The following is a 26,768-nucleotide window of genomic DNA, read 5'->3' on the forward strand; positions in this document are numbered from 1 at the left end:
GGGAAAACTCCTTCTCCAGGACCAACATCCTGAAGTCCTCAGAAGCCTATAGATTTTGTTTGAAGTCTGGAAATGTGGCCATAGTTGCCAAAAGTCTGGAACCCATAATCTAGAAGATGGTGAGGTGAGAGATGGCAACTGCTAGTTTGGAATATAAGCAGCAAGAGGAAAGAGAAGCCGAGTCCTGAGGCTTTGGGCAGTAAGGGTGAGAAAGACTGCCTCAGCAGAAAACACTCCTCTGCCCCAAAACCCAGAGGAGCACCCTTCATCACGGCACACATGGAGTTTCATGCTCAAGTGCCCTAAACCTCCCCAGGACCAAGGAAAGGGCCAGGTCCACTTGCAGAAGGCCTTTAAAAGGCCAGGGGCCATTTGAAACAGTGGGTGTCTGGGTTTCATAATGTATTCTTGGTCATTCCCTCTCATCTTCCCACCTCAGACTTTCACATAGAAATTCTAATTTGCTTGTTCTTGAGTCAATTTAGCAAATTCCTATGTGAACCTTCTGTAATGTTACCTATAAAAATGTAAGCATGAATCCACAAAATCAGATGCAAAGATTTACAAATGTCATGTCACCGAGAAGCACCTCCCTCTTATCAGGAGGGCAATCTTGACACCAGTTAAGAAAAATTATTTTAAAAACTTGAAAATAAAACAAAAGAACAACTACATTTTTCTTTTAGTGTTATACTAGAACATTGTTTCTTAGGGCTGCTTAAGAATTATTTAATTTTTTAGGGGAATGTGTACCTTACCTGGATTTTCATTTGTTATTGGTTAGAGTTCACACAGTATAAATTTTCATACAAACTTTTAGGGGGATGTATATATTGTAAATGATTTCTGATAAATAGAAATGGACAATGTCTTTTTGATAGTAAAGTATAATTCCAAAGATTCACAGTTTTATTTTCCAATAGAGTACTAACCAGTTGTGTGCCTAACTTAGGAAAATTATTTCACTATTTTACTTTTGCCTCTTTACATACATCTTTGTCCTCAAATGCTCTTACCAGCTTTACAAGCCTTTACAAGCCTCTTTACAAGCTTCCTGGTTATGACATAAATAATAAGCGAAATTATCTTTGATGTATCTGTGCAAGAGGCATCTTTTTATTCCTACATTGAGAGAACTACAGAAAAGTCTGGGAACGGAGACCCCATCCAGTGACTGTCTCTCCTCCTCCAAGAAACCAGAACCTCAGCCACTTCTCATGACTGATGATTCATCTTGATCTCATCCAAACACTGGCACATACTTTCAGATCTGAAAGCATTTGTTTTCTTGTTTATACCCAGATAATTTGAAGAAAGGATAAGAGGCTCAAATCATGCAGAGTAAACACTGCTATTATTTGGGGGTCAACATTAATTTCCTAATGCTTATCTCTCTTCACTTTGAGGTTTTCTATTTGATAAACAATTACCTCTGTCTCTTTTTAATGCTAGCCACTCAGTGTTTACATTTGAAAACTCAATTTTTTGTGTGTTTATATATGATGAGAAAGTGTTCGTATGCACAAATGAAAGATATTTTTAAATATGTTATTGTACATTTGTGTTGTAAAATTTTGCATCTTGTGTCTTCCGGTTGTTCTGTGATTCGTAACACTTCCAGAGAAAATTGAGAGAATCTAATGAAAGCTCTAGACACTTAATTCTGAAAAAAATGGACATATCCACAAAGTTTTGCAAACAATTTCAGGATTTGGAAGAGCCCTTGGGGCTTGCTCATGAAACAATTGACTCTGAGAATCACAAATGAAGACCTTCCTCTACCCTTCAGAAACATCCTCTCAGCTTCTTTTCTGTTTTCACAGACCCTGTCTGAATTTTGAGACCACATTCTGGGTTCTTTTTGTAACCAAACCATTTCAGCATTTTATTTTGTGCTACTCTGATGGCTCAATTTCTTAGCATTACATTTAGTTTTTACTATAGTAATAAATATATATTTTTGGACATGAATTATTTATTTCACAAGCGATATGGTCTCATCTTAGTTTCTTTTCTATATACTATTTTTTTTGTATATTGCACTTAAACCATTTATCCTTTTGCCCTAGGTCAAATGTTAGTTAAAATTGTAGTAGCGTTCACTCTTTGGGACCAAATGGACAAACCTAAGATAAAAGTTATTGTCTTTTTCACACTGTGTTTAAAGGGATTATGTTTCCTACTACACTGCATGACCTTGAAAGCATACAAACATTTTCAGCTTTGAACCATTCTGGTACTGAATAGATAATTGGTCATGGAGCAGCAGCTCATAAAATATTTGAATGGGCAATGAATGATGAGATTTTTGAAAGACTCTTTTTCTTCAAGCAGATATTGTGTTTTTCAGTTTATGATTTAACTATTGTTGGTTAGTTAGTAAACAACCCACACTCTCCTTCCAAGCTTACTTATGATTATTAGAAGTTTGATTAATAATTCTAATGTATAATCATAGAAGTAAAAACTGAAACTTTAAGATATATTAAATAGAAGAAATGCAATCAATATTTTACAAACAGAAAGGGCTCAGACCATTTCAGGTAACATTTTAAGCTTAGAAACTGATATATTTTTTAAATTTTCTTTTATGATCAGGCTCCCAGAAGCTAAAATAAAGCAGTTTGCATAGAGAGGTATTTATTGGTTCCTCTAATTTAAGTGTCCTTTCAGAAATATCACATGATAGAGGATGAAACGTGGCCTTTTGAGTAAAAAAAAATGGGCTTGAACAAAGGACTAACTGTCCCCTACCTATGGGATCAAGGCAGGTAATTTAACTTTTATGTGTCATTTTTATTATCTAGGAAACTTGAAGTTATAGAATACATAAGGTTGTCCACTTATTTCATAAGTGAGGTAGCATCACATTTCAGGCTATTGCTTGCACTGTAGGATGTATTAATGAATGGAATCTATTAGTGTTTTGTTTCTTTACAGTCACATTGCAACAGCAGTGTCTTTCTTTTCATTTATGTAGTGCTTCGTGAAGAGGCTGTAACATTTCCCACATACACATGTGTGTAAATTTGTTCATAACATCAAAACAATAACATAAGTACAACCTGGAAAAGGGGAGGAAAAACAGTTGAAGTAAGGAGGAGAGATAAGATACAGAAGCAAGTCTACTGCAGTGGCTGAGGCTCAAACCCAACCTGGAGCTTCCTGGCAGGGGCGATGGCTACCTAAATGAAAGAGTTTGCCTGGGCTCCCTGTTATAAATGCTCTTGTAGACATTCACAACTGACCAGTTCTGTGGGGTTTGCAGAGAGTTTTAGTTTATTATTGCCTTTCCACATTGACTAAATTTGCAGAAAAATTTTTCATCCGGGTCTTATACAGTGTTAGAGTGCTCACCTTTTCAGAAGTCTTGGTACCAGTACTTCTTTTAAAGTCTGACTCTCTCTCTTTCTCTCTCGCTCTCACTTTGTCTCTCTCTTCTCTCAAGTTTATAGTAAACTTTCTCCAGTAATTACTCTGCCAAGTCCCAGTCTAGGAGCCCAATAGTCTGTTTTCTATCACAGCCTAGACTTCTTTATTTTTCCTTTTTATAAATATAAGGCTATTTACATTATCTATTTTATCTTTTATGAGATTTGTATATATATTTCAAGGAGTTTGTGCATTTCATCGAAGTTTTGAATTTATTTAAACAAAGTTGGCTTGTTTAGACCACATTTATTTAAGGGTTCTTCTTGAATTAATCTCCTATTTCTTTCCCTCAAAAGCTTTTCCTTCATATGAAATCTGTTCATTTTCTTTTATATTGTCCCATATTCAGTGTATTTTGTAGAATTTGTATTATGACCTCAGGTGTTTCCTATTTGTTTGACTATTTTTGATAGATATTTTGGAAGTAGTTCCTTATAATTTAGATGTTTCCTGTTTGTATAGTACTTTGGCCCTTTTCACGGGCATTTGGAAGATGTAGAGTTAAGTAAATGTGCAAAACATATCATTTTAGAGAAACAATCTCTTCCTCTTCTTAATTGAAAGGCACATTAAAATCATGTAAGAAAGATCAAAGATAATTATGTAAAGAGGCTTAAAACAAGGGCCCCAAACTCTGTCCTATTCAGCACTGCCACCCAAAGGAAGCATGCCTCTGGGGTGCATGATGGAGACTCTGGCCTTCCCACTCTAGAGACTGTTTAAGAAAATCCTTCTGGCCCATGTGGTCTCTTTTTTTCACCTTTAGGGAGAGTGCCTGGTACACAGACAGTCACATTCTATTTATGAGGTTATCTCCCCTGAAGTCTCTAAGACCCTCAAAGGTGGGTCTGTGCCTTACTCACTATTGTTGCCTGGTTCCTTGCCCCTTCTGTGTTAGTCAATATGTGTTCAATAAGGAAATTTACAGGAATTAATTGTTTCCAATTTCGGTCTTTCCCTACAGCTAGAAAGAGGTCTATTTATTATCTTTGAAAATGTTCCAATTACAGTTCTGTAATATGATCCATCCCCATTCTTTTACCTCAGGGACATTTTTTTTAAGTGGACCATGACCATACTTTACCCCTATGTTAGTGTTGAGAAACATATCAACTTGTCCTAAAATGGTTATTGTAGGGATGATATGTCAGGCTGAATTTACTCAAGAGCATATTCCTGAATCTTCCTTCTGTGTGTGTGAACCGAATTTCATTTTTGGCCATATGTTTCCAGTCTCACTTTGTTCTTCTCTCTTGCTTTATCTTTCTCCAGTTTAAAAATCTTCCCCAAACTATTTCTTTAATTCTGATTTTCCTTTTTTACTTTTTCACCTTTGGTAAGTTTTATTCCTTCATGAATGGCATCTTGATGGACTGATTGGATTGTGTGGTATGGGGGTGACTTTGCTCGCAGGTCCCCCCATGTGCCATGGATGAGAATAAACACGACTGAGACATGATGTGACCTGCGTGGGGAGGAAAGGTGGCCAGTTTCCCAGAGGAAAAAGGCCTTGTGCAGTGGCCAGCTTCTCCGGGGAAAAAAACCTTGAGCAGAGGCCAGTTTCTCAGGGGAAAAAGGGGTTAAACCCCCTCCTCCAGGGGCTTTTATTGGGTTGTAATACACAGGAATACAGGGTGACAAGGATCAAACAGTAGATAACATTTCAAAGAAATCTGAGGGCTTAGTCTGAGTCAGAGTCTGTCAGGAAGAGTTTTAGGGTTTCCTGCTTGAACCCTTATCATATGAATGAAAGCACTCTTAGCAGAGCAGATTTCACAGGTTTATCAAGAAGTCTTTGTGATGCCAGCTTTTTCCCTGGATTTGCTCTAGCAAGGCAAGGAGCTGCACCTTTTCCCATCAGGTATTCAGGCTTAAGGGGATTAGAGCCAGGAAGCACTTCTCTCAGAGGAGGTGTAGACTCGGGCTTTGTCAAAGCCGGGGGAGGGGGGAGCGGGGGCAAGAGTCCATTGCTCTTTGTTGCAGCCCCCCAAGTTCTTCCATGATGGCCTCCCAAGTGGTCGTGTCTGGCCTAGGTTGTCCCTCTTCTGAGGGGTCTTACTCGTCAAGGACTTTCGACCATGCTTTGGGGGCAGGGAGGAAACTGAGGCGCTATTTGCTACCAGAGACAAGCCTTGTCTCCTGCGGCTCACATTCCAGAGGTCACTGATTCCTCCTTAGCCACAGGGGGTAGAGTTATAATTCCTAGAACCAGGCAGAGTGGTCCACAACAGTATGGTACAAGGCTCAACTCTGGTACCTATACCACTCCACATCTTCAGCAATAACACACACACACACACACACACACACACAGCTGTTACTGCTTTTATGGGAAGTCATACAGATGCTGTCCTAAATTCACTGAGCAGTGCCAAGAATGGCTATTAGTCCAAGGAAAGTATCATAAATTTGCAAGCTATGGTCTATAATCAAAAGGAGAAAAACTTCACCTTAGGAATGATGGTCGGTGATGGGGGGAGCTTCACTGTTGCATACACGGAACTTCATAACTCATAAAAGAAACGATTTCAATTGTATAAGAATTTAATATGCTTAACCTAACAATTGCCAATACTTACTATTTCTTTTATAGAGACATCTGTCTTAGAGATTGTAGCTATCATCAGTTCACCTTTTTATGAAGACGAAGAACTGAGGCTCAGGGAAACTAAGTGAATTGCCCAAAGAATAAACAAATGTATGGTCATAATAAAACTTTGATTCAGAGCTTTTAACTCTCAACTAACATTTTTACAAGAAATTTCTGTGGAACTTTATGGTTTATGTGAAACAAAACACTTTTACATAATCAACTCATTAAATTTTTTCAATATTCTATGGAGTTGATATTTTTTATATTTTACTAACAAGAGACCCTACCAAAACTTGTCCTTGTCCTTGACCTTGCTCCAACTCCATTCCCAGAGTTGGAACAAGGACATTTCCCAGGATACTTATTTCAAAATTTATGAATTTTTGACTTTACTCAACTTTCTATAAGATGTGATCAAGAAATGGTGATGAAAATGATCAAAAGTAATGTTTAAATTCTATTTTGTTAAAGCCAACATTATTAGTGGATTCTTGCATTGTGCTCATTGCAACTTCTCATTCCCAAATGATTTACCTGGTCAGATGACAAGTATCACCTGACAATTTGACCACTAACCAGAATGGTAGGAGAAAGATGTTTTTGAAAAAGTTGTCTGTAATGAGCAGAATTGTATTCCTCCCCTGTCAAAATTCATATGTTAAGACCTAACTCCCAGTACAAATGCAGCCTCAGAATGTGAGTGCATTTGGAGAAGTTAAAGTTAGGTCATTAGTGTTGGCTCTAACCCAATGTGACTGGTGTCCTTAGAAAAAAAGGGAATATGGACACAGATGGATGTAGAGGGAAAATGATATGTGGACTCAGGAAAAGGGTGGCAGTCCATAAGCCAAAGAGTCTTAAAACATGTCCTTCCTTCATGACCTTAGAAGACCCTGACTTTGTCAGCTCTTTGATCTTCTACTTGTAGACTCCAAAACTTAAATCACAAATTTAACAAAATAAATCTCTGTTGTTTAAGCCACCCAGTTTGTGGTATGTTGTTAGGGAAGCTTTAACAAACTGAACAATGTGTAAAGGCTCCTTAGTGAAATTTGTTATCTGAATTCTGCTGGTGTTGCCATCAGGTTCATGAGCATCTAAAGTTGTCCCCAGTGATTAACTTTTGTACTTCCTGTTTGAGAGGGAAGGAGGGACACTGTGATAAATTAATATCCTACTTTTAGGTAAATAGGGGGAGGGCAGAGCTTTTCTTACTTGTTTCTTTTCAATTGCTTTCAGCTCAAAATATCATTATGTCAAAGAGGCCTATTTTGAGGTGGCATGCATTGCTATCCTTCAGAAGCTCCCCTGGAAATGAATTAGTAAGAAAGTCCATATGAAATTCATAGGTTTTGAGAGCTGGAAGGAGTGTTAATTCATCCAGTACAATGATGTTGACCCAGAGTTATACATCATAATTAGCTATGAGCTTTTTAAAATCAAATATATTTGAATGCTTCATATTTGATGGGCCTGGGTGAGCCTTGAGTATCCCAGAATTCCCTGAGGCAATTTTGTAACTGTATATGCTCAAGGCTCATCCTTAACACAGACATGGCACCATATACCTGTTTGTCAGCTGTTTTGAAACCTGTATCTTAGGTCTTATGTATGTAAATTGATTTGCTTGTATTTAGGTTTCCTGAAGAACTATGCTTATGGTTTCAATTTATTTTCATTGCTTAGCAATACTTAATAAAAGACTTTCCAATTACCTCACTGATTGGATAGTCCAATCTAGTGGAAAGAACATTTCCATGGCAATCTAAAGATGGATTGGAGTTTAAGTCTGCAAGTGAGAGGAAGGCATCATAACTTAAGCCTATCATTTTTCAACTGCAAGAAAGTGTTTATAAGCTTTGATTCATGAGTCATTGGGAGAATAAAATAAAATATGCAAAAGTGCTTTGTGAATTTCATAGTGTGAAAATATAATGCTTTTCTGGTCCAGGTCCATGGACTCATTCATATACTCAATAAAAATGACACATTTAGTTTTCAAAGGCAATTTTCAAATTTCAATTAGTCTTTTAAACTGTATCATAGTATTAAGGTAATTTTCTAAGTTTGTAATTACTGCCTCTTCTATAAAAATAATGGAAACTGAAAAACTGAAAATTTAATGTAAATGTAATTAGATTTATTTTTCGCTAATACCTATGGCTCTATGGTTTTGTGCTATGGGGGGTGATTGTCTATTCGTTATGTAATCTTTCATGTTTATGAAACAATTAGTGCTTCTCTAGAACCATTTAGAAAATGTTATAGTCTCTTTACTTTTTTCATGTTGTGTCTCTCCCAGTCTATTGATGGTAATGTTCTTGCCAGGAATGCCTGAGGCATGTACCCTGCTTTGGTACTTGAAGGGGCCCCATAGACATGTTCCTGCCCAGGGCCAATGTAGTGTCTTGGGGCCCATATAGTTCTTATCATCATCACTGAGGATGTGCTTCAGCAGAAAACCATTAGGGAGCTTTGAGGAACAAGATTTTTTACCACCAGGTCCTGGAGGGACTGCAGGATGCCCAAGGACCACACATGGGGAATTCGTGGGTGTCGGGGCTTCTTAGCTAGTTCCTCACCTAGTTGTTTAGCTCGTAGCTGTGTTATACAGCTGGCAACATGTTTACTCAAGAAGGACGTCTTTTGAAATCAATACCTCAGCAAACAAGTTTGTTGTCAGACATTTTCATTAGAATTTACATACAGACAGAGGCAGAAAGGAACTCAGAGATATGGAAATTTGAGAAGGGATGGTTAGCCCAAGTTAAAAAACAAAATCCAGCTGAGTACATTTGAAGATCTAATCGGTTTTGTTAGGTAATTCACGAATCCAGGAACATTTCATCTAGCAAGTAGAAGGGCACTATCTCCAAGAAAAAATATTACAGTATTTTAAAACTATATATATATATATTTATATAGATATATACACATTTTACTTTAAAATAAGTATAGATTCACATGCAGTTGTAAGAAATAATTCACAGACATCCTATACACCCCTTTAATATTTTTCCCTAACTGGGTACAAAACTATAGTGTGATATCACAAAGAGAAAATTAACATTGATGAAATCCACTCATGTAATTCAGATTTCTTAAATGTTTTAGTGGGATGATAAAATTATTTTGAAATATTTTACATCAAGACTATCTCTGTAGTTGCCCAGTTGAAGTTTGAAACCCAGAACACATTTCTCTTTTTTCTTAACCTCAAGTGTTTCTTAATGAAATCTGGATTTTATTTCTTTAAATTATTACATAATTTAACCTATATTATGTTTGACCTATATATCTTTAAAGAAGACTCTTTAGCCCATGTTTTTTATTTTCATAATCGTATTTGTAAAACTTAGAATTATCTCTACTTTTAAGTGGCTTGAGTTTATTTCAAAATCATTACTGTGATTTCCCTGTGATTTATCTTATTATTTCAATCTTTCTTTGATGATTAGAATATGTTTCAAGAATTTCTTTTAAGCTGTGGGAATACCTGCTGTGCATTTTAAGTCTTTGAATGTGTGAGACTATAGTAGGAAGTGAGACAAGCATCAGCAGAATAGAAACAATAGGCTGGGCATAGATATCACCAGGGTGGAAAATCCTGGGTCCCTAGCAAGGAGCAAAACTGGGAGAACAAGGGCCTTGCTCCCAGGGTGCTCTTTCTTTTGCTAGCATATCACTGGTCTTGTGGTTTAGACTCCCTGACCTTTCATATCACTGGTCATGCAGTTCAGACCCTCCCCTGATCTTTTCACTCCTGGCATGTTGCTGGTCATATGCTAGATCCTCTTAAAGGAGGAATAAGGGGATCCAGAGAATAGCCTCATATGACCCCTATATAAACACTTGCATGACTACTCCATTAAACCTTAAGCCTTCAGGATGATGTGGTTCAGATCCACATCAAATAATGTCAGAAACAAAGCCTCAGGTCTGTGGACCATAGGGTTAGCGTTTCGGTCACATTAGAGAAAACATCTGGGCCTCGATGGTGTTTCACCACCAGACCCAGAAAAACACATGTGCACCTTTCTCCACCTTCTTTCCCCAAGGCGCCTCCCTCTCTTTGCAGCATGCCTGTGCTTTACCCACCTCCTTCCCTGCAGTGTGTTTTCTTTACCTTTCTTTCTCCTAAGCTCTAAGGACTCCTCTTTTGCCCCTGTAACTTGTTTCCTGAGCCCATGCAGCCCAGCTGGCTCATCTTTTCTACCTCTGTGACTTTCTAAATAAACTTTTGCTTGTATTTGAGTCTTCCCACTGAATCCTTTCTTAGCCAGAACTCAAGTACCAAGGTTGTTAAACTAAGATCCAGTTGTTGGTAACGTTCTGGTGCCATTTTGCAACGAGACAATTTTTTATTGTGCTAATAATTCCCAGTAACACATTAGTAAGAGCTGCTTTTTATAGCAAATTAAGGATTTGAAGGATTTTTAAACTATCAATTTTAGCTATCATATCACCTATTTTTTATAGATTTAAGTTAAAAGATTTTTTCCCCTTACAGTGCCTTAAACTTTTAGTCTAACATTTAGGTCTTCCGAACTCAGACATCATGTGTTGATGTAAAACCATATATATCTCTATAAATACATTTGTAGTTATTGCTTACTTTGTTTCTGGTTGGCATTTTATATAGCTATCAAATTCCATAATATATGGTTCAAGTATGACCAACCAGTAGACTCCAAATAATTTGATTGCACATATTTATCAGTGAAACTCTGAGCATGTACCTCAAAAATTAAATATTTAACAATTTTATGTATGTAGCAACATTAATTCATATATTAAATATTAATAAAATTGAAGCTCTTTCCAAATATTTTTAGAAAAATAATTATAAACACAGGAGGTTTTCTTCCTGGTTCCAAACCTGGTGACTACGCTTTGGTTTTTGACGTTGTTGTCTGTTAGGTTCTAGGCAGAGATCACATCTGACCTGTCACCACGGTAGCCCACTGCTTTCACAGTGTCTGAAAGCTTTTGGGTGCTCAGTAAGTATATGGAATGAGTGATTAGACTAAGAATGACTCATAATATAGTAAGTTTATCAATGCTGGGGTCGGTATTTGAAGAAACCAATTTATTTGCTAAGGTCATACAATCTTCATTGCAGATCAGTGATATCGATACATTGTTTTTCTTCTGCATGCCAGAGTTGTTAAAACAGTGCTGTGCAGAGCGCAAAGTTCTCTGGCTTCTTGTGGGAGCTGTCACAGGAATTGAGAGGGTAGCAAGGAGGAAAAAGGATACAACCTTCCAATTCAGTATACCTGAACAGAGTTATGTCAGTTTAAACCTGTTCTTTGTATACACAAATAAAAACAAGTGATAAACACAAGAAAACAAACCAGGCTATAATGTAAAAGTCATGTTCTTATAAAATGCTATTTCCTTTGTAAGGTACCTATTATTATCATCTCTAAGTGGATTTATATATTCATATGTCAATCTTATTTCTTCTTGTCTTCTAGCTGTAAAAAACCTCTCATGTGACATAATTAGCATATACACACAATATAGAAAGGCACATTTAAATTTTACATTAAGATAATGAATAAATCATATTGAATAATTTTATAGGTGTTAAATGAATATTATTAGTTTTTATATTATTAATAATTGATAGCTTTAGCTTTTATTAAAAATATTATTGGGATTATAAAACCCCACAACTGGGGATGAAGAGTTGAGACAGGACAGTCTACTGCTGGGGAAAAATAGTAGCTGCCTCATCTATCTGACCCCACAGTGTGGCTGTGGTAAATACCATCAGTTTGATAATGTAGAGTAACTGAAGTGTCCACAAGATGGCAGACCCCCCTTAGTTCACTGTTGGTGGGATTGCAGACTGGTACAACCATTATGGAAAACAGTATGGAATTTTCTCAGAAAACTAAAAATGGACCTGCCTTTTGACCCAGCAATTCCACTGCTAGGATTATATCCCAAGAACCCTAAAACATCAATTTCAAAGAACCTATGCACCACAATGTTCATAGCAGCACAATTTACAATAGCCAAGAGTTGGAAGCAACCTAGGTGCCCATCAGTAAATGAATGGATCAAAATATTGTGGTACATATACACCATGGAATTCTATGCAGCAGAGAGAAAGAAGGAGCTACTACCCTTTGCAACAACATGGATGGAACTGGAAAGCATTATGCTGAGTGAAATAGGCCAGGTGTTGACAGACAAATACTATATGATCTCACCTTTAACAGGAAGCTAAACAATAAAACAAACAAGCAAGCAGAATAAAAAACAAGACACTGAAATAGAGAACAAGGGGACAGTGACCAGATGGGAGAGGGAAGGGAATTTAAGGGTAAAAAAGGGGAGGGATTTGGAGGAACAAGTATGAAGGACACAGGGATGAGGACTGGGGGGGGGGATGGGAGGGAGGTGGGGAGCACAGGGTGGGGGGGGCTGCGATGGGAGAAACAGACAAAAAACTGTACTTGAAAAATAACTAAATAAAATTATTGAGAAAAAAGAAAAATAAATAAAATTTAAAAAATAAATTAAAAAAAACAGTAAAGTACACTTCATTTAAAAAAAAAAGATGGCAGACCCAGAGCTGGGATGATTTATTCACCAGCACAAGGCACAGATGCCCCCCTAAGCTTTATTTTGTAACACTGAAAGGCCATATTGTAACAATTAATATTAACATCCTTTAAAAAAACTTTTTCCTTTTTGTCTTTATTAGAATACACATCATAATGCATTCTTTAAGACAAATCAAAACACAAATAAAACTGTTCAACTTTTCATAATTATATCAAAATTAATCACTCTGGCTTTTATTCATAACTCATAAATACAGTTATGGTGGAACAAGATTGCTTCTCACAAAATACACATGAAAGTCACTCTTTTTAGAGTTTTTTTGCTTTTAAAGTTTTTATTGCATTTGTTGGGGTGATATTGGTTAATAAACTTATGTAGGTTTCAAGTGTACAATTATAAAATATCACCACCCAAATCAAGTCTCCTTTCATCATCATTTATCCCTTTACCCTCTTCTCCCTGCCCCTACCTCTTTTCCCTCTAGTAACCACGATAGTGTTGTCTGTGTCTGTGAGGAGTTGTTTTTTGCTGAATCTCTTTACCTTTTTACACAGCTCCTCATCTCCTCTTCCCTCTGAAAGCTGTCAGTCTGTTCTCTGTGTTTATGAGTCTGTTTTATTGTGCTTGTTTGTATATTATATTCATTCACTTATGTGCATATAAGTGAAATCATATGGTATTTGTCTTTCTCTGACTGACTTATTTCACTTAGCATAATACTCTCCAGTTCTATCCATGCTATCGCACAAGGTAAGTTTCCTTCTTTTTTATAGGTGAGTAGTATTCCACTGTAGAAATGTACCAAAACTTTTTTAATCCCCTTAACTACTGATGGATACTTAGGCTGCTTCCAAATATTGGCAACTGTAAATAATGCTGTAGTGAACATAGGGGTGTATATATTCTTTTGAATTACTGTTTAAGTTTCCTTCAAATACATTTCCAGAAGTGGAATCACTGCATCATAAGGCAATTTTCAACATATAGTAAAGATAGTCTTTCAAAAAATGGTGTTGGGAGAATTGGACAGATGCATGTCCTCCCAAAAATAAACTAGACCATCTTCTTATAACTACACAAGAATAAACTCAAAATGTATTAAACAATTAAATATTAGACTTGAAACCATAAAAATTCTAGAAGAACATATTTTATTTTATTTTTTAAAGATTTTATTTATTTATGTTTAGAGGATAAGGGAAGGAGAGAGGAAGAGAAATATAAATGTATGGTTGCCTCTTGTGCGTCCCCTGCTGGGAACTGGCCTGAAACCCAGGCAAGTGCTCTGACTGGGAATTGAACTGCGATCTTCTGGTTCACAGGCCCACACTCAATGCACTGAGCTATACCAGCCAGGGCTAGAAGAAAATATTGACAGTAAAATTTTGGACATTTCTCATAGCAATATTTTTTTCTGTTTTATCTTTTTGGCATTGGAAACAAGAAAAAAATAAAATAAGATTACATCAAATTAAAAAGATTTTGTACAGCAAAGGAAACCAACAAAAAGAAAAGACAATCCATTGAATGGGAGAATATATTTTCCCAGGATGCATCTAATAAGGGTATAATATCCAAAATTTGTAAAGAACTAATACAACTCAACACCAAGAAGGCAAACAACCCAATTAAAAAAATGGAAAAAGGACCTGAATAGACACTTCTTCAAAGAGGACAGATGGCCCATAGATGTATGAAAAGATGCTCAACATCACTAATCATCAAAGTTGTTTTGTTTATAAAGTTGGTAGAGAATTATATCCTCTCACAGATTGCTGCATAGTTCATAAATTAATAGATGGTTAAATCCTATAAAAATGTTGTAAGATACTTACCTGGCAGGGGGACCATGATCATGAAGGTGGTTTTCTCAGGGTGAGGCTCACCCACTGCACTGCAGATGTGCCGGCCCCTGTGATATCCCAAATATGGGAAACTTGACTGCATAATTTGTGGTATTGGGAGACCGTGCTTGCACTCTTCCCTAAAAAAATTTTATAAGAATAGTTTGACGAACACCCAGATGAGTCTTCATCTAAATTTCTGTCATTAACATTATGTGATGTTATGCTCTGATCTTGAACCCTCCATCTATATACACATATATACATATATATACACACACACACACCCTCCATATATATTTATGCACACACACCCTCCATATATATACATACACACATATACAGGAACACACATATGTATACATACACATATATACATACACACAAGTATATACATACAAATATATATATATATATATACATGTGTATATATACATATAAATAAAAGGAAGATGTGGATATTTTAAAGGAATTAACTGTAACTCTGGACTACTTCTAATTCACTTCTGACTTAGCTTCTTTATGTTTCAAATTGACCCAAATTTTGACATTTGCAACTGTCAAATTTATCTCTGTTTATACCCTTTGTGATTATCAGTCTGTCTGGGACACAACCCCTAGACCTTTCTGCTTTTAGGGCCCATGGGCAAGATGCCTTGCTCTTATACTCACCTCTAGGGCTCTGAGCTCCAGTCTCTGGCTCTGAGTGATCTCAGTAGGTCCTAGCTGACCTAGAATGTAGACAGGTTAATACACATCTGATTGCTAAAACCTCAAAAGACAAGGCTAATACTCTAGACTTGTCATAATAGATATGGAAATAAATTGTCAAATGCTCATTATGTCGTTAACAATGTAATCATTCTTGAATTACTAGGAAATTCTTTTTTGAGGGTGCTACCTTTACAGTCTCAATCTTGATTGTTTTGAATGCCCTTAAATATTGGTACATAACCACCATTGTACAACAGATTTAATATTTGTCCTTAGGAGTTATTCAGCATCAAATTTAGGGAATAACATGTGATCAGGTTAGAAATTGCTGTTTAAAATTTTTTTAAAAGTAGTTTGATGTGTATAAGATCTTTTCCCCTCTAAAACCAATAATATTACTCTGAGGGCCATGTAAAAAAGAAATCTATTACAAGATTCAAATGTCAAATTGCCATTTCTGGGCAGGAAACACACTTGTTTGACTTCACCTAATCTCATCGGACAAGCATACCCTACCCTGCCCCAGGCCAGGCCCACGGTGCTCCTGGTGCTCACGAACAACCTGAAAAAGGACAAGGCTGCTGCTGAGAACTTGCTATTTCTTAACTATGCAAAGCTCAAGTAGACTGTGGAGTTCTTTCAGGAAAATTTGTAATGCATATAATAGGAATATTCCCTAGTAATCAGACAAAATGTGTGACAATATACTTGTTTTTCCTATAGCTTAACATCACAAAAGAGGAAGTGTTAGGTGTAAAAGTGTGGAAGTAAGTTTTAAACTCTCTGAGATTCACTTACCGGAAGTACAATTCAAGCTGTGATTTCTGGATTAGAAAATATTATTTCTCTCAGCTTTAGAATTCTTTTTATTTTTATTTATCAAGGTTTCCTTTTTGCATTCTTTGCACAAAAGCTGCCCTAGAGCAAGAGACAAAAAGCAGAGTCAGAATAGAGATTGGATTCTTGAAAAGAATAGCATTTACAAGCATGTGCTACTCCTCTACTTGGGCTTCTATTTGTGCCACAGAAGAATAAGGACAGAGTGGCTTTGTTCTTGGAGTTTCAGGTCACTTGCATCCCATATGCTCTGTTAGTATTGCTTTGCAATGTTTTAAAATTTTAGGTTTTTTTTTCTTCTGTAAATAGGAAGAAATGATCATTCCTGATGTGTAGTGAAATTTAGGTTATGCCAACATGTCAGGGAAACTTGGGGAGTTCAGAACTGGCTCACAATGAAATTATCAAGGCAGTGAAGTGTGTCTTTCAAAATATGAACTCCCTCAGGTCGGTCTTCTCTGAACTGACCTTTGGTGCTGGGCTGAGCACAGTTCTTGTCCTTGGATGCACATTTCTTATCCCTCTCTTCCTCTCAGCTTGCCACTAATGTTTTCATTAAATTGATTTAAAAATCTTTTAAAGAGATTAGAGTTAGGTTGAGGGTATTATTAAGAAATGGATGTGAAGAAGGTAATGAAAACTCATATAAATGGAGAAATTTAAACTCTCCTGCAAGCTAGTGTTCTCAACTTTGTCGAATCCATTCATCAGTGAGGGGTTTTTGGCATCATGAGGGGCCAGCAGGGGATTGGGGATTGAGGAGCCAAATAATTGAAACCTGACAATGCACTTTCAGTTTCAAGAACATATAAAGCACTCAGCATGGTCCTCCTACCTAGTAACATTTCAATTCATATGAATTGCTATGCTTTTTATAATTATTATAGTTTCTGAATGGAGTTGAAGACTTAAAAGAAAAACTTCAGTTTCAAACTGGAATTTTAAAAAAGAGAAATAAGAAGGAACTCTTCATTCATTGAGCCTCTACCATATGCCAGAAACTATTCTAGAGAATCCTCCATAGCCCTATGAAATATGCATAATTTCATTTAATTAATGCTATTCTATGAATATGGGAACTGACAGAAAGAGATTAATATATAGCCATGTTTTTATTTAAATGAGGGAGAGTTCAGAATTTGACCCAGTTCTTCTTGACTCCAAGTTTTATTTTATCATGCCTTTTTGATAAGCTCTAAATCACACCTAAATCAACAGAAAACAGCACGGTCTATTTACAACTGATTACTTTTACAGTTATCTTCCAGTGCATTTTAGAATAGCTGATCATAGTGCCAATCAACTGTATGCCCCAGTGATGAATTTGAGGCAGGGTATTATTGAGAACTGCGGGCTGAATGGCAAGCTCATCAGCTTTTATGATGCCTGACTGGATCAGAACAAACCTGTTTTTATCCCTTCACATGTGCTGATAACTCCCATCCTCAGCCTCAATTTAATACCTTGATTACCAGTACACAACGTGAAGTCTTACTCCACAGGCTTTCTCTACACCGGTACTTCCACTTTGCTCTTCTGAGTAAAACTTTTGATTCCATTGCTCCAGTTAGATTCTTATCCTCTGAAATGGGGAATTCAAATTTGTCTATGATGTACTCATTCCAAAAAATCTATTGTATATGCACTTTCAACACATGCTTGCCTTCATTCATCTTTTGTGCAAATTAGAAAGGGGGTGCCTCTCCTTTACTTCTGTATCAGAAACTTGTTTCAGTAAAATGGTTATAATAGAACAATTCACTGTTTTTGTTATCCACTTACTGAAATAAATACATTAACCTTCCCTGCCAGTAATATAAATGCCTTGCTTTTTTGTATAGTGCACCACCTAAACAGTCCAAAGGGTTGGCTATAAATAGTTAACATTTATTTATTGAACATCTATGTGTTATGTTATTTTCGGTGAATTAAAAAAAGAGCAAATTTCTTTCATTCATTAAGCTTAGATTTTATAGAAATCATAAGTAATAATAAAAAAGATAAATGAGGAAATAATATATTAAGTTATGGCAAATGCTAAGGAAAAAAGTAAAGCAAGTAGAGTTAAATATAAACATGAATTTTCAGAATTTACATGTGTTGTGTACTAATATGTTATGGGCACATGAAATATACACAAAAATAAAAATAAAAAAGGTCAGGCGAATGGTAGTCCCTATATAAACCCAATGGGTGATCTCATATCCCAGTGGACCATGGTTGAAGAGCAGCACTGTCCAACAGAACCTTCTGGGATGTTGGAAATATTCATTCTGTGCCTTTGACAGATTGAGCTTTTAAAACGTGTGTGGTGAGATGGAGAAGCTGAATTTTAAATTTTCTTTAAAATTTAAAGAGCTGAAAGGCCTAGTGACTATTAGACATTGTGGCTCCAGAGAAGGAAAAGTTCTGCTAAAGATATAGAATCTGAAGCATGTAGAACTTTGTCCTTGCCCTTTGACATTCATTTTACCTACAGACCATAAATTTAGTCTAATTTGACCTGCATTAGTGATGTGCTTTTCCCATTTAGTGGCTAACTGGCTTCCTCCTGAATTCCAGAATGCTTAATGAACTCTGACTAATCCTGTTCGGTGCACCCTCTGGGATGTTATCCTCTAATTTTATATCTGCGTCGTCCCTGGCTCCAACCATCTGGTCTCATATGTTTACTGGCTCCAGACATTGCTACACTGGCTACCTCTCTACTGCATCACTGAGGTTGTTCTCAGACCCCCTCTGTTATGACAGTGCTGTCCCCAGATCATTCTTATTTTCAACAATTGATTCTGTAACAGTTAGAGTATTAGCCTTCCAATGGTATTTGTTTTGTGAACTTATTCTGCTTTTCTAAACACTCTCCAGAGAGTAATTAAAGAAAGTCTTAAATTCTGGCCTCAAATTACTGTTTGAGGACAATATGTTCTATTACACAGCCATGTCAGCTTCTCCTTAGAGAGCATGTCTATGTTTAATATTGAATTAAGTAGTCCTTCTGGATCTCTGCTTGCATCTCCAGAGCATAATGGTGATAGATATGCAAAAATTGAGAGTTTCTTCAGGAAAGGTGGGGTAAGCATATTAGGTTTAAGCAGGATGCTGCCTCAGGCTGTATGAAGTTAGTCCAGGCTGCAGGGAAGCCTCCTCCAAAGGTCACCTGAACTACCCGTGGTCATCAAGAGCTTCCCAACAAGATGTGAATAGTAAACAGTTTCACAGGAGGGGTTCTATATTCCCCAGTGTTCTGTGCACACCTGGGCAAATAGCTCCATATCTGAAAGGGTTTTATTGCCAATATATGACCGCACGCACATCACACACCCCCAATAGGTCATCCAGGAACCCTAAATACAGCAAGCAAGATCAAAACTCCTGAATTCATCCTAGAACTTGCTCAGCTAAAGAGCAGATGAGGCCTCAAAGGTAAAGCTCAGAGTTTCCGCCCATACATTCACATAAGCCTGGCAAGGCTGATGTCAAATAAAGGGGAAGTCTAAACAAAAGTATTAATAATAATCTTGAACAAAAATGTTACAGTTGAGAAAGAGAAATGTACAAAAATTGTTCTTTTATTTTATTTTATTTTTTTTAATTTTATTTAGTTACTTTTCAAGTACATTTTTTTTTTCTCTTCCCCCCCCCCCCGCCCGGTCTCCCCCCTCCCTCCCATTCCCCCCCCCCCAGTCCTCATCTCTGTGTCCTTCATACTTGTTCCTCAAAATCCCTCCCCCTTTTTCCCCCTAAGTTCCCTTCCCTCTCCCCTCTGGTCGCTGCCCACTTGTTCTCTATTTCAGCGTCTTTGTTTTTATTCTGTTTGCTTGTTTGTTTTATTCTTTAGCTTCCTGTCAAAGGTGAGATCATATGGTATTTGTCCTTCAATGTCTGGCCTATTTCACCCAGCATAATGCTTTAAAGCCTCACCCAAGGATATATTTATTGATTTAGAGAGAGTGATAGAGAGAGTGAGAAACATCGATGTGTGAGAGAAACACTGATTGGTTGCCACCCACATGCTCCCCAACCAGGGATGGAACCATTAGCCTAGGAATGTATCCTGACCTTGGATGGAACTCACAACCTTTAGTGTATGGGATGACCAACTGAGCCACCTGGCCAGGTCCAAAACTTGTTTTATTTTGGGGAGTAAGGGAATGAAAAATTATGCTATTATAAAGCAGAGTAAAATACCAAGAAATCAAAAGGTATGATTACATAAGAAGAGAAAACTAATTAATTAGAATATAACACAAAGAATAGAATTTATGACTACATAAAAGAATTGACTCTTTAAATAGCCAGTAAAATAGAGAAATGTTTAATAAAAAATATTCAGAATGAGAAAATAATTATAATTCTCAAGAGGATAGTACATAAAGTTTATAATAATTATATTTAATATAGTGATGAAATGAATAGCTTTGCAAGAACATATAAATTATCATTGACTAAAAAAAGAAGCAAAACTAATAAACTAAAAAAAACCTCATCAGAAATATCTGTAAAAATTCAGTCCAGGATAGTTTTAAAGCAATTTCTTATAACCTTTGGGTAACAAACAATTCCCATGATATTAAACATGCCTTGGATTTAGCTGTGACAATTATAGCCTTTCTGGGACTGAAAAATGGTGTAGGTGTACCTGTGTCTCCAGCAGCACCTACAGCATCACATCAGAATGAAGACAGAGACAGCAGCTACTGACACAATCGGAGAAACACAGATCTCCTTATTGGGGCAGGTGAAGAATGAAAACAATCTGAATATGAGGGAGACAAATATATGTTATCTCCCTCATATTACCAAAATTCTGCATAAAATGAAAGTGAAAGTGACCAGGACATATTTCAAAGGACTATGACAAATGCAAAACTAATGCAAGAAACAGCATGACCCCCCAACTTTCTGGCCAACTGAACCCAAACAAAAGAATTTATAATAATTTTAAAGGCAGAAACTATATGATATTCTCAAGAGAAATGCCTAAAGTGATAACATGCTAATTATACAAGGATAAATAAATTTTATAAAGCACCTGTAAACAATAACAAAGGTTTTCAAAATTAGAGCTTATGGCTGCTACTGTTAACCTTAGTCACATAAGCAACAAACTTTTTGGTACTTTTGAAGATTCTGGGGTCAGGAATTCCAGGAATAACTTATTTGTGCTCCATGATGTTTTGGGCCTCAGTTGGGAAGACCTGAATGGCTGGACATTATTTATGCCATGGGGCAGACACCACCTTGAGGCTCCCTCACTTATTCCTGCAGAGCTTGGGTTGGGATAACTGAAAGACTCCACCGGGACTGTCACTGGTGCACCTACATGTGGTCTCTCCACACGGCCCTCTACTACATGTGGCTTAGGCTTCTCCCAGTTGATGTTTGGGCTATGAGATGAAAGTCCCCAAAGCAAGCATTTCAAGAGAACCAGAATGAAGGTGTATGACTTTTATCATCTAGCTCAAAAGTCACATAATTTCATTTTCATGAAACGGTATTGGTAAAAGCAGAATTAGGTCCATCCATATTCAAAGGGAAAGGTGTATACTTCATCTTTTGTTGAGGCCTTTTCTAAACCTCCACAAAAACAGACAAGATGTGCAATCCAAAGCCAAAAGCATTAAACAGGGCAATCATTTTATTTACTTTGACAATGAAGTTATAACTGTTAAGAATCTATTTGTTAAAAAAAGTATATCAACTTTTTCGCAGCGGGTTTGCTGCCAGAACACAGGTGTTGAGAAAAACACCATTAAATCAAAGCCAAAATGGGAAAGGAAAAGACTCACATCAACATTGTGGTTATTGGACACATAGATTCTGGCAAGTCTACCACTACTGGCCATCTGATCTACAAATGTGGTGAGATTGACAAAAGAACCAGTGAAAAATTTTGGAAGGAGGCTGCTGAGATGGGAAAGGGCTCCTTCAAGCATACCTGGGTCTTGGATAAACTGAAAGCTGAACGTGAGCGTGGTATCACCATTGATATGTCCCTGTGGAAATTCAAAACCAGCAAGTATTACGTGACCATCATTGATGCCCCAAGACACAGAGACTGTCAAGGGACATCTCAGGGTGACTGTGCTGTCCTGATTGTTGCTGCTGGTGTTGGTGAGTTTGAAGCAGGTGTCTCCACGAATGGGCAGGCCTGTGAGCATGCCCTTCTGGCTTACACACTGTGTGTGAAACAGCTGATTGTTGGTCTTAACAAAATGGATTCCACCGAACTGCCCTACAGCCAGAAGAGATATGGGGAAATTGTTAAATAAGTCAGCATCTACATTAAGAAAATTGGCTACAATCCTGACACAGTAGCATTTGTGCCAATTTCTGGTTGTAATAGTGACAACAAACTGGAGCCAAGTGCTAATATGCCTTGGTTCAAGGGATAGAAAGTCACCCATAAAGATGGCAGTGCCAGTGGAACCACACTGCTTGAAGCCCTGGATTGCATCCTGCCACCAACTTGTCCAACTGACAAGCCCCTGTGTCTGCCCCTCCAGCATATCTACAAAATTGGTGCCATTGATATTGTCCCTGTGGGCCAAGTGGGGACAGGTGTTCTAAACCCTGCATGGTGGTCACCTTTCCTCCAGTCAATATTACAACTGAAATAAAGTCTGTTGAAATGCATCACGAAGCTTTGAGTGAAGCTCTTTCTGGGGACAATGTGGGCTTTGATGTCAAGAACATGTCTGTCAAAGATGTTCATTGTGGTGATGTGGCTGGTGACAGCAAAAATAACCCACCAATGGAAGCTGCTGGCTTCACAGCTCAAGTGACTATCCTGAGCCATCCAGGCCAAATCAGTGATGGGTGTGCACCTGTGCTGGCTTGTCACACAGCTCCCACTGCTTGCAAATTTGCTGGGCTGAAGGAGAAGGGTGACCATCATTCTGGGAAAATGCTGAAAGATGGCCCAAAGTGTTTGAAATCTGGTGACACTGCCATTGTTGATATGGTTACTGACAAGCCTGTGCGTGTTGAGAGCCTCTCTGACCATCCTCCTCTGGGCCGCTTTGCTGTTCCTGACGTGAGGCAGACGGTTGCTTTTGGTGTTAACAAGGCAGTGGACAAGAAGGCGGCTGGAGCTGGCAAAGTCACCAAGTCTGCCCAGAAAGCTCAGAGGGCTAAATGAATATTATCCCCAAAACCTGCCACCCAGTCTTAATCAGTGGTGGAAGAATGGTCTCAGAACTGTTTATCTCAATTGGCCACTTAAGTTTAATAGTAAAGGACTGGTTAATGATTACAACGCATTGTAAAACCTTCAGAAGGAAAGGAGAATGTTTTGTGAACAATTTGTTTTTTTTGTGTGTGTGTTGCAGTTTTTAAATTATTAGATTTTAAAATCAGTACTTTTTAATGGAAACAACTTGACCAAAATCTGTCACAGAATTTTGACACTTATTAAAACAAAGTTTAATGAGAAAAAAGTATATTAAAATATATTATGATACAAAACATTTTCTCTTTTTAATTTTCAAATAATTTCAAAATTATAAAAGATATAATTTCCATATAAATTAAAGATATATTTAATTAAACCTTTTGCAAAGTAGAAAAAAATGCAGATTTTTTCCTGTGTCATTTGATAATTTTAAAATTAACATATGTTAGGTCACAAAGGAAATGTCAATAAAATCTTCAAAGCATAAACTTTATGGGCCATTTTTTCTACCTCTATACTTTCAGTAATAAAACTTAAAAAGAAAAAATAAATGTTTAATGAACATTTAAAAGCAATAATATGGCAATTAAAAAATCTTTAAATACCATGTGCCAAAGAGGGAATCAAAACTGCAATTACAGGCTCTTTACTAATTAGAGAAAATGACAACACATAGCAAAATGTGTTGCTAGCTCTGAACTCAAAAGAAAATAAGTATAGACAGTTTTTATCCATGGGTGTTCTAGAAGGAGAGTTCTAATAATACTATAATTCTATCTATCTATCTATCATCTATCAATCTATCATCTGTACATCTATTCAGTGTTCACTCTGCATTTGTCTCCATGTATTACGGTTGACATGGCAGGAAGTAATCTAAATGCTTATCAATAGGACATCAATACAATAAACAGACCATTATTCAATAAATTTTGGAACCTCCATATAATTGTATATAGCCATTATATAAACATGGAGAAATACTTAAGTATAGAAAAGTAAGAAAGGAGGACTTCCGCCAAGATGGAGGCGTAGGTGGAAATACCTTGTGTCCGCGCACAACCAACTCTAAAAACAATAAAGTTTTAACAACAATAAACATAATCAAACCACACAGAAAATTGACAATACAGAGTCCAAAAACAGCGAATTGCTTAGCTAAACTGGTGAGAGGGGCGAAACCAGCAGCAGAGCGAGTTGGGCAAAACAGATCCCTGACCGGGGTGGTGCACGGGCAGCCGAAGGAGCAGATCCCAGGTGCGGGGTACCTACGGGCAGACACAGGGAAGAGGCGCGGCTGGCTGTCTGCAGTAGGTCACACATTTGCACACAGATAAACCAGTGAAGAGGCGAGCATTGAGACCGTGAGGCGCAGGGCAGCAGGCTTACATATTTGTGCTCAGATAAACAAGCTGGGGCAAGTGGTGAGGCAGACTGGGCGAGCAGAGAGGAACACCATTGCTCCCTCTCTGACTCCACCCCACATACACTGTCACAAACCAGCGACCTGGGTGGCCCAGCCCTGGTAAACAACTAAGGCTCTGCTCCTCATACATAACAGGCACAAACAGATAAAAACATGGCTCAAGAACAACTCACAGCCCCAGAGCCAATAAATCTAAGCAATGAAGAAATAGCCAAACTTTCAGATGCACAGTTCAAAACACTGGTGATCAGGATGCTCACAGAACTCGGTGATTTTAGTCACAAATTAGAGGAACATATGAAGGCTAAACTAATTGAAATGAATGGTAATGTACAGGAAACTAATAGTAATGGAAAGGAAACTGGGACTCAAATCAAGGGCATAGACCAGAAAGGAAGGAAAAAATGACCAAACAGAAAAATATGAAGAATCAAGAATTCAAAAAAATGAGAGGCTTAGGAACCTCCAGGGCATCTTGAAACGCTCCAAAATCTGAATTATAGGGGTACCAGAAGGGGAAGAGGAACAGTCACAAGTGGAAAACTTATTTGAACATATAATAAAGGAGAACTTACCCATTCTGGCAAAGGAAATAGACTTCTAGGAAATCCAGAAAGCTTAGAGAGTCCCAAAGAAGTTGGACCCAAGAAGGAACACACCAAGGTACATCATCATTACATTAGCCAAGATTAAAAGGAAGGAGAGAATCCTAGAAGCAGCAAGATATAAGGGGACTGTCACCTACAAAGGAGTTGCCATCAGACTGTCAGCTGATTTCTCAAAAGAGACCTTACAGGCAAGAAGGGGCTGGAAAGAGGTATTCCAAGTCATGAAATCCAAAGACCTACAACCAAGATTACTCTATCCAGCAAAACTTTCATTTAGAATGGAAGGGCAGATAAAGTGCTTCTCAGATAAGACCAAATTCAAGGAGTTCATCATCACCAAGCCCTTATTATATGAAATGTTAAAGGGACTTACCTAAGAAAAAGAAGATAAAAAAGATGAACAGTGAAAGGACAGCAAACTCACAGTTATCAACAACCACACCTAAAACAAAAGCAAACTAAGAGGACAGCTAGATCAGGAGTAGAACCATAAAAATGGAGATCACATGGAGGGTTAGCAACAGGGGAGTGGGAGAAGGGGGGAGAAGGTACAGAAAATAAGTAGCATAGATGGTAGGTAGAAAATAGATAGGGGGAGGGCAAGAATAGTATGGGAAATATAGAATCTAAATAACTTGAGAAACGTGTTCATGAACTAAAGGGGGGGAATTGTGGGGTGAGGGGGTGCAGGGTGGAGGGGAACGAAGGGGGGAATAGAACAAATGTAATGGCATAATCAATAAAGAAAAGAAAAAAGAAAAAAAAAGAAAAGAAAGAAGACTTTTAAAAAGGATACATAACAGAATTTGGCTTATACGTAGGAAACCTAGAAGGATGTAGCAGAAAAAATGCCCGTATCTATGCCATCATTCCTTTCTTTATTCTTCCAGAGCCCTATTTTTTTTCAGGTAATTCACTACCCACCAGCCATGTGCTTCACTAACTTAAACAATGCAATCTTACTTCTCTTCCTAGTGATTTCTTTAGGGGTTTATGTGTGACACAATTCTGATAAATGACTGGAGGTTTCCAGAAAATGTTTTCTTGTTCCTAAAGGGATGGAATAATTCCCCTTTTTTATTTACAACTTTTGTTTTTGCAAGTTATGTTAGAAATTTCTCTAGCTACCTTGCTACCCTGAAGAGAGTTGAGCCAACATGTTTAAGATTGTCAGTAGAAAAGGACAAGTAGCTACTTGGAACCAGTGAATATGCCTGTCTGGGATGTAGCCTTCCTTTGGAACTGATTAACTCTCCCTTCCGTTTCAGCCATTTGAGCTGCTGTAGCCTCTTATTTGCAGCTCAGGTCATTTTACAAAATACATAGGATATGTATAAAAATGTACTGGGGACAAGATTATGTGCATTTCTTATTGTTCTCTCATTTTTTATTATGTATTTTGTGAAATATTTAAATTTTAATTTGTCAATAATTTTGTTTGATGAAGATTTTAAAAATCTTAATGAAATTCCTGCAACTCTTCCAATTTTAGATAAATTTCTCAATGTATTTATTAGAAGAGTAATGAAAGAACTTTTATATTTGGTCAAATGTAGAT

General features: G+C 37.3%; 1 protein-coding gene and 1 non-coding gene across 2 annotated transcripts; both read left to right on the forward strand.

The window, feature by feature from the left end:
* The first annotated feature begins 14,434 nt into the window (after positions 1-14,434).
* On the forward strand, positions 14,435-14,594 carry LOC119047957 (U1 spliceosomal RNA). Its single transcript, XR_005082230.2, has one exon. It is a non-coding gene; the product is annotated as a U1 spliceosomal RNA (small nuclear RNA).
* A 7,126-nt stretch (positions 14,595-21,720) lies between these two features.
* Positions 21,721-23,143, forward strand: LOC119044306 (elongation factor 1-alpha 1-like). Its single transcript, XM_053663987.1, is given in 2 exon segments — positions 21,721-22,575; positions 22,578-23,143. Coding segments are annotated over 2 exon segments (1,371 nt in total). The 5' UTR covers positions 21,721-21,770.
* Positions 23,144-26,768: the final 3,625 nt, after the last annotated feature.

Source organism: Artibeus jamaicensis, unplaced genomic scaffold (assembly GCF_021234435.1).
Source record: "Artibeus jamaicensis isolate MK-2021 breed Jamaican fruit bat unplaced genomic scaffold, CSHL_Jam_final contig_332, whole genome shotgun sequence".
Lineage (NCBI taxonomy): Eukaryota > Metazoa > Chordata > Mammalia > Chiroptera > Phyllostomidae > Artibeus > Artibeus jamaicensis.